Source organism: Protomyctophum bolini, assembly GCF_963924005.1.
Source record: "Protomyctophum bolini genome assembly, chromosome: 19".
NCBI lineage: Eukaryota > Metazoa > Chordata > Actinopteri > Myctophiformes > Myctophidae > Protomyctophum > Protomyctophum bolini.
Window position 1 is genome coordinate 21202178 of NC_137880.1, and position 13519 is coordinate 21215696.

General features: G+C 41.8%; 1 protein-coding gene across 1 annotated transcript in view; it reads left to right on the forward strand.

The window, feature by feature from the left end:
- Positions 1–11069, forward strand: part of dcbld1 (discoidin, CUB and LCCL domain containing 1) — a 34564-nt gene extending 23495 nt beyond the window's left edge. Inside the window, exons 9-16 of the mRNA XM_080790938.1 lie at positions 4724–4836; positions 5632–5779; positions 5897–5992; positions 6507–6608; positions 6710–6794; positions 6922–6968; positions 7071–7190; positions 7767–11069. Of these exons, the coding sequence (XP_080647064.1) occupies positions 4724–4836; positions 5632–5779; positions 5897–5992; positions 6507–6608; positions 6710–6794; positions 6922–6968; positions 7071–7190; positions 7767–8344 (1289 nt within the window). The 3' untranslated portion in view covers positions 8345–11069. The remainder of the gene's footprint in view (positions 1–4723; positions 4837–5631; positions 5780–5896; positions 5993–6506; positions 6609–6709; positions 6795–6921; positions 6969–7070; positions 7191–7766) is intronic.
- The last annotated feature ends 2450 nt before the right edge of the window (positions 11070–13519 follow it).

Here is a 13519-nt window from a genome sequence, read left to right on the forward strand (position 1 = left end):
AGAATGCCTTGAGTGGATTACTGACCATTCCTGTCGAGTCCTGGCCTGAGAGTCAGTTGGGTCACACAAACAGTTCAGTTTACTACTTTAGCCAAATCAAACATTGTTTCTATGCTACATGTCATACATGTGTGCAAAAATAAATGAAGTTGAATTAATACTGTGGATGTTCATTTGACTCAGAGTATTTAACCTAGTTTACTGTACCTGTTTAATAAAGCAAAATAAAAAGTGGAACGGACATTACAGCAGACTCTGTCCCAGAAAGAGATAAACCTGAGTTCAATTATGATTGAAGACAAAGGAAAGCCTGATTTATACTTTATGTACACACGATTCGCATTGAAGTATAAATCATACCAAAGAATGGCGAGAGGGTTACAGACAAGAAAAGCAAAGTAAGGGGTAAAATTGCAGCAGAGCGCATGTGAAAGTTGAACAGAGCGGGGGTAATTATACTTGTAAAGATGCATTCCTTACACACACACACACACACACACACACACACACACACACACACACATACATACAGTAGGCAGCAGTATCAGCACAGCTTAAAATCGACAGAATGCTTCTCTGTGTTGCGTTCTGGTCAAACAAGAGAGGGCCCTCACAAAGACCTTTCTAAATATAAGCCTGAATCCAGAATGATAGTTTTGAGCAGTGCGTGTGTGCGTGCACGTGGTCACCGCATCCTCGGTTGCTTTAATTGATTGTCTACACAGGAACATGTAATGGACAATGAAGGGTTTTGTCCTTCAGTGGGAGAAGTTCACAGTCACAGAGGAACATCACTTTGAGTGGAATGTGCGTTGTTGTGACTGAAGTCAGCCCTGCTCAGCCTTGTGTGACAGAAGGGGATTATAAAATGGGCCTTTATTTTATAGGACCACTATGGAAATAAGCCCTCATGCATTTTGTGTTATCCTGTGAACAATTGAATATTTGTTTCTGTCGATTAAAAAAAAGAAGTAAATCAATCAATCCTGGACGGCAATTGGTTGGTCCAATATTCATTTATTGTTATTACATGAATCCTAGCTCTGGTCCATAGCTCTAATGCGTTGCATTTAGAGCTATGTTAATCTCGACTTCCGAGGCTCGTATGAATGCAGACAGCCTCTCGTCTTTAGCGTAAATAAAAATAACGTTTTGGCTACTCCCCAAAACAAAGGCGGGTTGTGCCATTAGAAGGCCTACTTTCCTTAGTGGAAGCACTCTGAGCCCCCCACCACATGTATAAACGGTACTTTTCGGCCAAAAGGGGATTTTGTTTAATTGTTTCCACTAGGAAAAAACTTTAGTTACTCCACTGCGCCTTCTACCAATATTGCCCAGAGAATTGCCTCATAGAGAATATTTTTCCTCCGGTGAAAAAAAAAATCCCTTTCTGGCCAAAAAGTACCGTTTATACGTGTGGTGGGGGGCTCAGAGAGGCTTTCTAATGACACAACCCGCCTTTGTTTTGGTGAGTAGCAAAAACGTTATTTTTATTTACGCTAAAGATGAGAGGCTGATCTGCATTCATGCGAGCGCCGGAAGTCGAGAGTAACATGGCTCTAAATGCAACGCATTAGAGCTATGGACCAGAGCTACATGAATCCTTGCAATACATCTTTTATTTTATATATATATTATTATTATTTTTTATCCCATGATTTGTCACCCATTTTTCACCTGTGTCGATTATCTAATGTGATCCTGGGCTCTACACTCTAGGGGACATGGAGAGAGCAACGGACTTGCTTCCTTCATGCCTGAGTGTCCAAGTTGCTCCTTTACACCTGACAGGGGAGAGTTTCCCTGGTTGGACGTAGCGCGTGGAAGGAACATGTTATTCCAAGTTCCAACCAGTTCCTTTCCCCTCCATCAGGCGCCCCGACTAGCCAGGGGGAAGCAGTTTAGAGACCAGGATAACTGCATGTTTTTTGTGAGGGTACCTACACGGGAAGAACATGCAAACTCCACACAGAACACTTTCTTTGACTTTTTAGATTTCTTTTTGGCTTTTTCTGCCCTTATTGATAGGATGAAAGTAGTCTGACAGGAAATGGGGAGAGAGATGGGGGGGGGGGGGGGGGGAGACACACGGCAAAGGCTGTCGGGATCGGGAGTCGAACCCTCATAGCAGCAGCCTAGGTGCCCAGACGGTTGAGCTAACCATCTGGGCCCTTAGATTAGATTTTAAATGTTTTATACAAGCTACATGCCACAAGATGTTTTTATACAATGCCATATACAGTACAGTAGATTTATGGAACTTCTCAAGACTGCATACCTTAATCATAATATTGTTTAAATGCTCTTTGAACATCCTTACACCATCTGTGTGAGTTAAAATGCACTAATTTTATATACAGAAATTCAATAATTAGGTTTTAAAGGAAATAACAATTACAAATGTATAAGGCAGAGGTTCTCAAGAGTTCCAAGGGGGTCCCCAGTTACATGATTGATAGTTAAGAAACAAATGGACCCTTATGGGTATGGGTCTTTAACTCTGAGAGTTATGGAGGTCCATGGCCTGACCTAATGCATACCAAACTGTGGGTCCTTGACATTAAAAGGTTTGGGAATCACTGATAATAGGCTTTGGGGCTAGGAATGACCCTGGGTTAAGGTAAAGAGGGCAGATCATGCACGCGCACACACACACACCGACACGCACACACACACACACACACACACACACACACACACACACACACACACACACACACACACAGACACGCACACAGTGCTACTGCAAGTAATCCCAGACACGGTTTCGGTGCTTTGAGCTCGAAATTCATTTTCAAACATGACCAGAATTTGACATAATGACTGGTGTAAATCGTCTACTCATAATTCCATATAATGTGACATGATGACACGTTAGCGCTTTGACAGTCTGTCTCCATGGTGATTAGTCTGCTTTTTGCTGACTTTATGACTCTTCACTCAGCTCTCAACATTCCTGTAGTGTAGAGTGTGCTTCATCTTAACCAGAGGATCTATCTGCTGCTTTTAGTTATGTTCCCTGTGCTATTACTAGCGCGTCCTTTATTTATTATTAGTTATTACGTTTTTCGTTGCCACCATCGCAAAAAAAGCTTTCTCAAGGTGGGACGATGTTGGGTCTCTGCTCTATTTCTCTGCTGTGCTGTTGAGAAGAAACCACCGAACTCCAAAATGTAAAAGAATTCAGGAAATGAAGAAAAACATTTTTTTTAAACAAAGCAATACTGCCTCATCAAAGTTGCTATTGCGACTTTATATATTGTCAATTACTTTCATGAGATGGGGAGAAGTGGTGGAGTTAGCTGCTTTAGCATACAGTTTGATGGTCCAATGGAGTTAAGAGGTTTTGTCCGACGCGCTTTTAACTACTTTAATTTGTTTTTTTTTCCTAACCAACACACTGATGTAAAGGGTGTTCAATAGCACAGATTTTTGCAAAACAATTAAAAACCTCAAGAATGGATTTGGGAGAGGGCACGGTGGCACAGTTGGTAATGCTGTCGCCTCACAGCTAGAAAGTCCTGGGTTCGATTCCCGCTGTGGGCGTGTTCTTGCCTCCACGTCATCAGTGCCCATATCCGAGGTTGGTGAAAGGGCCTTTCTGTGTTGAGTTTGCATGTTCTCCCTGTGTCCCTTAGGGTAGGTAGTACCTCACACAAAACATGCAGTAATCCTGGTCTCTAAACTACCTCCCCCTGGCCAACCTGATAGAGGGGAAAGGAACTGGATGGAATGTCGTGATCCTTCCACGCGCTACGTCCAGCCGGGGAAACTCCCTCCTATCAGGTGAAAAGAAGCAGCTTGGACTCATCATGCATAGAAGGAAGCATGAGGTCAGTCCGCTGCCCTCCCCAGGTTGGCAGAGGAAGTGTAGCGCCCAGGATTACATTAGATAATTGACACTGGGTGAAAAAATGGGTTGCAAAATCGTGGGATAAAGATGTATAGTAAAATAAATAAAGTTGGGTTGGTTTCCTGAGCCTCCCGACAGCAACGAATGTAAAGTGTGTTGAGATAACTTGTGATTTAGTACAATGTAGTTGAATTGAACTTTCCAATCAAGCATATCGATGCGATTGGTTGCCGGCTTGTCTGACTGAGACCATAGATATTTAAAAAAAGAGATGCCTGCAGTTGGTTGGAGCCATGTGTGTTGACGGGAAGAGTGGACGGCACACTACGTCACGCTGCCACTCAAGTGACTACTGGCCAATCACAGCGCATCTTTCCCGGGACTTATCAGACCCGAACATGCGCTCTGTGACACACACTCATGCTTCCGCGGGGCTTCACAAGGAATCTCGGGACTATCTCGGGATTCTGTCTGACTGAGAGCATGTAGCCCAGATATGTGGTGGATTATGTCTGACTGAGAGCATGTAGCCCAGATATGTGGTGGATTATGTCTGACTGAGAGCATGTAGCCCAGATATGTGGTGCTGGTTGTACCTTTTCATCATTACAGAGCAAGTTCAACACACATCTCAACGTTCAAATTAAAAAGCAGATAAACCTACTGTAGACCAGTGGTTCCCAAGAGATGTGCGATGAGACCAGGTGTGGCTTGGGATTTTTGGGAGCACATCATTAATAATAGTAATAATAATAATAATAATTTATTTGGTCATTCCTGTGAGGTATTTGTCACTATTTGTATATTTATATGAATCTTTATCCCATATACTGTATCAGTCTGAGCATGTTGTATTTAACTTCTTCTCAGGTATCATCACCATGGGTTCCTCATGGATGAAGACACATTATTACGTCAAAACGTACAGGATTGAGTTGAAAGAGAGGAGTCGCTGGAGAGTTTGGGCTCAAAATAACATTACGGTGAGCTCACTGCTCAATACTGCAATGTTACAATGTGTGTTGTTTGCCAGGTCAATGTTACAATGTGTGTTGTTTGCCAGGTCAATGTTACAATGTGTGTTGTTTTTGCCAGGTCAATTCCAAATTTAAAATTGCTGCAGGGACAACATGTACTGTGTCAATTCCAATTACACAAAGCACTAATTAAATTAGTTGATTAACAATTCTATTAAAAAAAGTAAACGTTTTTGTTTGCCATAGCAACGTTCAAAGTTATAGTAAATAGATGCATATTTCAGTCTTAGGCCTGACTTACACGTGCACAACAGATTGATGTATAGCTGATGCATGAGACTTATTTACTGATGCAAGCTCACAATTCATTTCCAATGGGAGTCACATGGTTTGACACAACATTTTTGTTGTACGAGGGGGAGGGGGGCAGTCGAAACACAGCCGAAAGCAGTACAACAAAAATGTTGTGTCAAACCATGTGACTTCCATTGGAAATGCACTTACCCTTTGTTTACATCTAGCATGCATCTAGCATGCATCAATGTTGTATGCTAGATCGAAAGGTGTGAGTGAGGCCTTATACCGCATAGTTCGACCATTACTAAACTTACTAACCCTCTAACCCTCTCTAAACATAACCGCAAGCACGGGAGCAGCGCATGTTCGCCAACCTTAATGCATGGTCGAACTAACGGGAAGTCGGACCACAGGAAAGTCCCCATATCATCAAGCTTTCTATGTCTCTCTCTCACATTCTTTCTCTCTCCCTCTCTTACTCTTACTCCCTCTTACCAACTTAAGGATTTTGAAGGAAACCAGGACAGTCTCCACCAAACAAGGAACAACTTCCATCCGTCTATTGTGGCGCGATATCTCCGCCTCATCCCTCTCTCCTGGGACCAGCACATTGCCATGAGGGTGGAGGTACTTGGTTGTACCAATGTCAGAGGTAACACAACATATAGTCATGCTCACGGTCAATGTAATTCGATTTTTGATACACTTGTGCATTGATTCCTCAACTTTGTTCGAGTAATGGACTTACCTGTGGCTCTTTTCCCATCAGCCAACGTGTCAACTCAGATGATGGTAGAGACGCAGCCTACCAAATCTAAGCCTACGTTAGCTGACACTCAACCTGGGCCCTTACATGTAGACATAGGTAGGTGTGTGTGTGTGTCTATTTCTGACCTGTGCAATTACATACAGTACAGTACACGTTTTAAAATGTCAGTGATCCAAATTGTGCATCAGCATGTTTGAAGTATAGTATGTTAACGAACTATAACTAACACAACAGTGGTGTTTGGACATACATAGTCTGCCTGCTTTTCTATTGAGACATTAACCCATTTTGACCTGAGATCAGATTCTAAAAAATATAGTTCAAAAGTAGACATTTTGGTGCTTTCTTTGTTTTTGTAAAGTAAATGAGTTTGCTTGCACTTTTACTTTACTTCTGTAAGTGTTATTAACTCATTGACTACCATCACTCGCCACCCCCTGTTCTCCTCTTGCCAGCCTTTTTCGTTATATCTTACCTTTTCAAGGCTTGCTGTGTTTAGCGTTTTTATTTTATTCATTTTTGTGGGAGTATACATAAATGGCGCAGGTGTGTGTGTAAACTTTGTTGAACTCCCTCTCACCCTCCACCCTACCCTACCCTCTGTCATCAGTCAACATATCATCTCACCAGACGTTAGGAACTCAGCCAACCAAACCCAAGCCTCTGGTACCTGGCCAGGACACTCAACCAGTGCCCCTCCATGTAGACATAGGTACTGTGTGTGTGTGTGTGTGTGTGTGTGTGTGTGTGTGTGTGTGTGTCATAAGTGCATGTGTGTGTGTGTGCAATAGCAATCTCTTGTGTTTGTTACAGTGAAACTAGCCATCATCATCGTTCCCACGTTGCTGTCGGTGGTGCTGCTATTGACTGGAATCTGCCTGTTTAAAATGCTCCACAAGTACGTACACACACACACACACACACACACACACACACACACACACACACACATAGTATAGTATACACACGACCCTCTGATCTGATTTATTTTCTCTTGTGTTTTTTATTTAATTTCTCTGCCTTAGGAAACAGAACAAGGATCATTCTTATGGTTCTTCTGAGGAGAAAACAGGTTGGAGAGAGATCTTTACTTTAACTACTTTTTAAGTCATTTTTGGGGCATTTTGTACCTGTTAGGATAACACTGTTTCTTGTGTATTCTGTGTTGATCCAGGTTGCTGGAAACAGATCAAGCAACCATTTGCCAGGCACCAGTCAACAGAGTTCACCATCAGCTACAGCTCTGACAAAGAACCCATACACAAACTGGACATGGTTACCAGCAGCATGGCAGGTTAGGACCAGTAAACACATGCACACACTACACACCACAAATAAATAGCAGGTGACAATGTGTTATTATGAACATGGAGACCGATTGTTTTTGTTGTGCGACAATGGACTGCAACTAAGTATACATCAGGCTTTAGTTGTCCATATACACCATATGGAGATTACTCACTCAACTAAATTACCGGTATAGTTAATGAAATCTAACAAACTAACGAAAACTAAAAGTGGAAAAAGAGAAGAATAAAAAAAGATAATAATAATATAAATAAAAAATGTATCTGAACTAAATAAAAAAATGATAACTAACAAACTGAAATGTTTGACAAAATGCCCTTCACTTAACTGAATATATTTTTACTCAACTTTTGTTGAGTTTTTATTGCACAATACACCTTGTTGAATCCTGACAAATTCATTCAACAGTCTGACAAATAACACAAAGTATGAATAAAACTAATACAAACTCAACTAAAACTAATATAAACTAATAAAAAACTACCAAATCTACTCTAAAAAACTAATTAAAACTAACTGAATTAGAGAAAGAAATGTCAAAACTATTATAACCTTGTTCCAGAGTATCAGCAGCCTCTGATGATAGGCATGGGAACAATGTCCCGGAAAGGTTCCACATTCCGTCCCATGGATACGGACGCAAATGACGGCACCGACCGAGCGACACACTACGACTACCTCCAGACAGCCAACCAGTACGCCCTGCCTCTGACCAACCAGGAACCAGAGTATGCCACGCCCATCATAGAGCGCCACGCCTTCCGCAAGGACAACTTCCTGCCCGATGCAGGAAGCTACAACGTCCCCGGGACGGTGGTCAGCAAAAGCCCCTCATTCCGAGCCTCGGAGGGAGCATACAGGAAGCCTGGGTTGGGAGGTTCCAGAGGTTACCAGACGCCCCAGGTGAAGAAGACGGAGCGCTCGGGACAGAACTCGGCTGGGCTGTATGACTGTCCCAAGGCGTCTCAAAACCACGAGAGGCTTGACCCCAGGCATGCAGACTACCAACAGCCCCAGGCCAAACCGTCGGTCATGGACAGTTATTCCTCGCCCAGGGATTGTGTCAGGAAAAGCCCAGTCTCTGCCCCCGCTGTTGGGCTACACAGGCCACATCCGGAGGGGGGCTATGGAGGAACCTGACTGTGGACTGAACCAAAATCTGAGATACAATGCACATCATTCTCAGCATGAGGATATAACAGAATGGCAAAAGTGGTCATTGACATCTGGGATGTAATCATCCAGTTGAGACAATCTTGACTCACCAGTGGAGTACTGCTATCTGGATGTTTGAGTCATCAATACCTGTAGACCAAGACATCGCTGATCTATTTATCATACTGAAAGGACCATGGTGGAGGACCAAACCCAACTGTGATTGAGACATTGGCCTTTTTTTGGTGCTTTGTTTCAAAGAATGCCTACATCTCAGAGGAACTACAAATGAGTTGCAAAGGCAAATTTAGTTTAAAAAAAAATATTTATTCTTTTGGGATCGCTTGTGGAGACCTTTTTTTGTACATTTTGATAGCTGTGTTCAGTAGGAGCTAGTGCCTTCAACTCAGATTTGGGTCCAACCTCATAAACTTAGTTTAAGACTGATTTAGACTGGTCTGAAGTTCTCAAAATGGACCAGTCTAATGTTGCTGCAGTATGTTAATATCATTGTAAACAAAAAACATTTTTATTTATTTTTTTCGAGCCAGAAGAGTCAGCCACCCTTCATCCAGTTTACTGACAATTCAATGTGTCTCCGATGATGTAGCTACTAGTAAATTATTTTTTAGATAAAGGGTATCTTTAGATGTATATTGCATTGTCTGGATGACATTTGGATTCAAGTCTTGGTCTGTCTTAAGTGTGCACCCGGAATTGTATGCCGATTTTAACTGAATTTTATACTGAATTTTAAATCCCTTCTTTTTGTCTGAGGGATGGCTCGTAACTCAGTCACCTCAGTCTTTAGCCACACTGTGAGCATGGCTGAATGGTAAGTGGCCACGCTGTGTACAATACTGTGACTCTCCCTTTACATTGCATTAACCATCCACCCCCAAACCCAGGGCCAGGCTATGCGTAAACTTGGAAAATACATGTACATAACATGTCTAAATGAAAGAAAATGGTGCCCCCGTTGTTTCTGTTATTGCCCTGATGGAGAGGGACTTCTTTCAAACATCAGGGAAGATCACTTGTCAAATGTAGAGAACTGCTGTTGTGTTGAAGTTGGCGTTTTGTGTTTTCAAACAGACTGTATTATTAGTTAGTACTAGTTACCCAGTGAAGCCAGTTCAGGACACGTGTGTGTGTGTGTGTGTGTGTGTGTGTGTGTGTGTGTGCGCGCGCGTGTGAATGTGAATAGGGGTCGCAGTGAAAGGACTTGGTGTCCAAACAGTCACAATAAAGGCTTTGTCCTCTACTGCAGGTGGCTTTCATGCCCAAGCTTTCATTTATCTTCTTTTTCTTTCTCTCTGAGCTGGAGTGACATCACTTTTAATTCAGTCAGTTCAGAACATAGGAACCAGTGATAACCATTCTTTTCCAGTTGTTTGCATGGAAGTTGCATATACTGTAAGAGCCTTTTGCAGGAAGAAATTTAATTTGTTCAAATGATTCACTACAAAACACAATGACTACTACAAAGATACACTCCAGTTTAAACTGATCTAAACTAGTTTATTTTGTTATATTCTACATACACTCAAAAATATCTGTTTACTTAGTTGTTAATTTGGTTCCATTTCTACACTCAGAGTGATGGAGGTTATTGAAAGGAAGATGTTTGAAACCACTACTGTACATACAGTAGTTTAATATGTTTGCATTGGTCTGTGGAGAGATGTGTCCCCTCACCACCTGCTGGGTTTGTCCCCCATGCTGTCATGGTTGTAGACTGTTTCCTAGACAAGACATTCAATACATTTCTAAAAACACTAATAGCTTCAGAGTATCCATAGTCATGTAAACACTTTGTCTGAATATCTTAATCAGAGTATGGTCGTAATTAGGATAAGCTTGATAATTGGGATGGCCATTTTTACGAAGCCCAAATGAAATCCTCTCCCAATTTTCTTTTCTTTTTCTTTTCTTTTTTCTTGCCTGAATTAGCTGCAGGCTGGATCGCACTTGATCACAACCTTGTCTGTAACGCTTCTGCACACACGATAAACTCTGATGTTGTGACTAACTTAAACCAAACAGCTTTTACTGAACAATGGCATTACTGTCAAAATAACTACTTTTGTACAGCCGGTACCAAAAATGATACAGGGAAGAGATCAGTGCAAAACCACGATCCCACCACACAAAATAACCTCTCTTGACGGTGTGGCAAATTAACTCAGGATATCTTTCCATATCTTGCCATGAGTCCAACCGTATGCTTAATTTGTACTCCATCATACAGTGGTGTCGCTCATGAGAAAATAGCAGATTTACAAGCTCACAACGCATTGCAGACACCATTGTACAATGACGTGTAAATCAGGGTTTAGTGAGGCATTGCTGCTTTATACTCAGGACAGGAAGACTGGATTTTGTTTCTGTGAAATGTTCTTTGGGAGATTTGTTTGTTTTTAGTTTTTTTTTAGGGGGGGGGGGGGGGGGGGGATTTAAGTGGTGTATATTATGAGTCATATAATTATGTGATGTTAGAGGTTTGATTGTGTTTTCAATTGTTTGAATGCAACTGCTTCACATACCTCCGTGAATTCAATCATTATTGTCTGCAGATTCTGCTGTGATTCTAGTGGCTACCATGCAAAGTGTCGAGTCATGCGTGTCTGAGTGTGTGCGCGTGCGTGCACTGCTGTTGTGTCTAAACTGAGCCTTGAATAAAAGCTACTGCCAGCAGCAGCTGACCACCTGTGTGTGTTTGTGTGTTTGTGTGTGTGTTTGTGTGTGTGTGTGTGTGTGTGTGTGTGTGTGTGCGTGTGCGTGCGCGCATTTGAAAATGCATCTCAGCAGTTATGAAAGGTGGACGTCTCTGACCTCAACATTCCAGTCATATGTGGGCCACATTCCAAAACTGACTCCCTCTGCAGTCACTTGCACCTGATTTAGAATTTGTCATACGACAGTGTTGCTCACCAAAGATGGCTGCTGGCCTACAACATCTAAACATAATTCTGTACCAGGGACCCCATACAAGATTTGTGGTGTTAAAACATTAAAAAAAATATTTCTTCCTAAGATTATTATTATATATTTTTGAGGGGTGCCAGCCCCTCCTATACACAGGTTTTATAGGTGATTTTACATCACCATTTCATCACCTAAGCAACATGATATAGACTTTAATATATTAGTGCCCCTCACTTCACACAGGTGTGATTCTTTTAATAGCCGATCTTGTAAATTGCCTAGTTGTTTTCATAGAACTGGTCACTTATTTCTGTCAGAATCTGGCAACACTGGCTCTCCTCACTCTCCCTGCAGCCATTGCAGACCATCAGCTAACTTCCATCCACGTTCACTCCATGAGAACCCAGTCAATATAAAAATCCCTAGCTCTGATGAAGTAAAATAAAGTGATGCAAATAAGAGGAACTTACTCTTCTAGCAAGAGAGGCAATGTCCTCCATTTGAGGAATATATAGTGACAGTGTGGGGTTTTATAGAAAAATAAACCACACCAGTTACGATCAACATAGCAACAAGCAACTAGATGCTATCTGCATCTAAGTTTTAACAAGCTCCATTGACAGGCCATTTATGACAGAAAAGTCCTATTTGATTGTATTCAACCACGGTACACTCGCCACTATTGCAACTGTACGGACGGCTTGTTTCTATGCGTTTCTGTCTTTGTGTGCCGTTTACGTGTTGATTTTATGAATCGGGAGTCAAAACGGATGTAATTTCTCCCTATTTAGTTATGGCAATTAACCCTCAACACAGAGGTACCGTATCAGAGTTGGTTCTGTTGTACCATGGTGGTGGCTCACCTTTCCAGTGGGGAATCCATCCTACTACTCCAGGCAGACAGGCAGGTAGACAGGCAGACATAACCAGAGGGGCATCGTTCCCAATAAATACCTCCCGAGTTTCTACTCACAAATAAACAAATATAGAGCTATAGAAAACCACAAGAAAGTTTGAGTATGCACACATTTCTCAGTTCTCAGGAGGATATAAATTTGACGTTTTCTGTCTGTCTGTCTGTCTGGGGCGATAGTGGGAACTGTATGAGATACATCTGATACAAGTGGAGGCTTTCCCACATACCTTTTGTATAATTAGGAAGTCACATGCGGCAGCACCCACTCTCTTACACACACACACACACACACACAGTCAGTTTGTGCACTGGGGAATGTGACAGTGTGGTGTCAGTGGGGGGCAGCAGCTGATTCTCATGACTGCCACCTCCCCCTTCCTCTCCTCCCCTGACCTCACGTGTGCGTTAGCATACAAGCCATCATGAATGAGTTGGATTGTAGAATTGTAATAAAGGGCAGGGCATCAAACATTTGAGTTGTAAAATGCTTTACAAATGGAAATAGCCAATGAACAAGCTCACAACATGACTGTCATGATATCACATTGTGCAACATTGTGAGCTTGTACATTGGCTATTTTAAAATTAAGTATAAATTAAATAATGGTTAAAATGGTTAAATTGATCCTCATGTTTCTGAGGACGCCCCACCGTTTGGACCCTTTGAGAACTACTAATATACCAGTAAGACGTGCAAACGCGGGAAGCGAACGCAGCTCGTACATATTTGGGTTTTTTAAAGATTTTTTTTTAAGTTATTTTTTTTTAAGTTAAGTTATTTTTAAGTTAAGTTTTTAACTTAGCCATAACCATATAAGGAGTCCCCAAAGCAGCTATACGTCCAAATATGGAGTGTGTTGCATCAATCACAAACAAATCGCTCAGCTCCATATATGGGCACAAAGGGGGGACACACGGACACACGGACAGACAGATCTGCTAGGTCTCATAGTAAGTGCTCACTGCATTCGCAAACACAGATATTCAATAATATTTGCAATGATTAAACTATTGTATCTTTGAAAACATTGTATTCATTCTGAATGAAATGTTTTCAATAGGGAGGGGTTTACCAGGCTAGGCATTGTCACCTGTTTCTTTTGAGCGTGTGTGTTCATTAATGATCTGGTAATGTGTAATTTATCATATCCAGAAGCGTGTGTAGGACGGTGTCGGGTTTGTACCTGCATGTCAGATGATCTAAGGCTGCATAATAGGTTCATATCTGGGGGTTAAAAGATCTGAGATAAAGCAATGAGTCAACCTTACTTTAAAAGTAATTAAAACCCTTAACCACTTGATGGAGCACTTCAGTA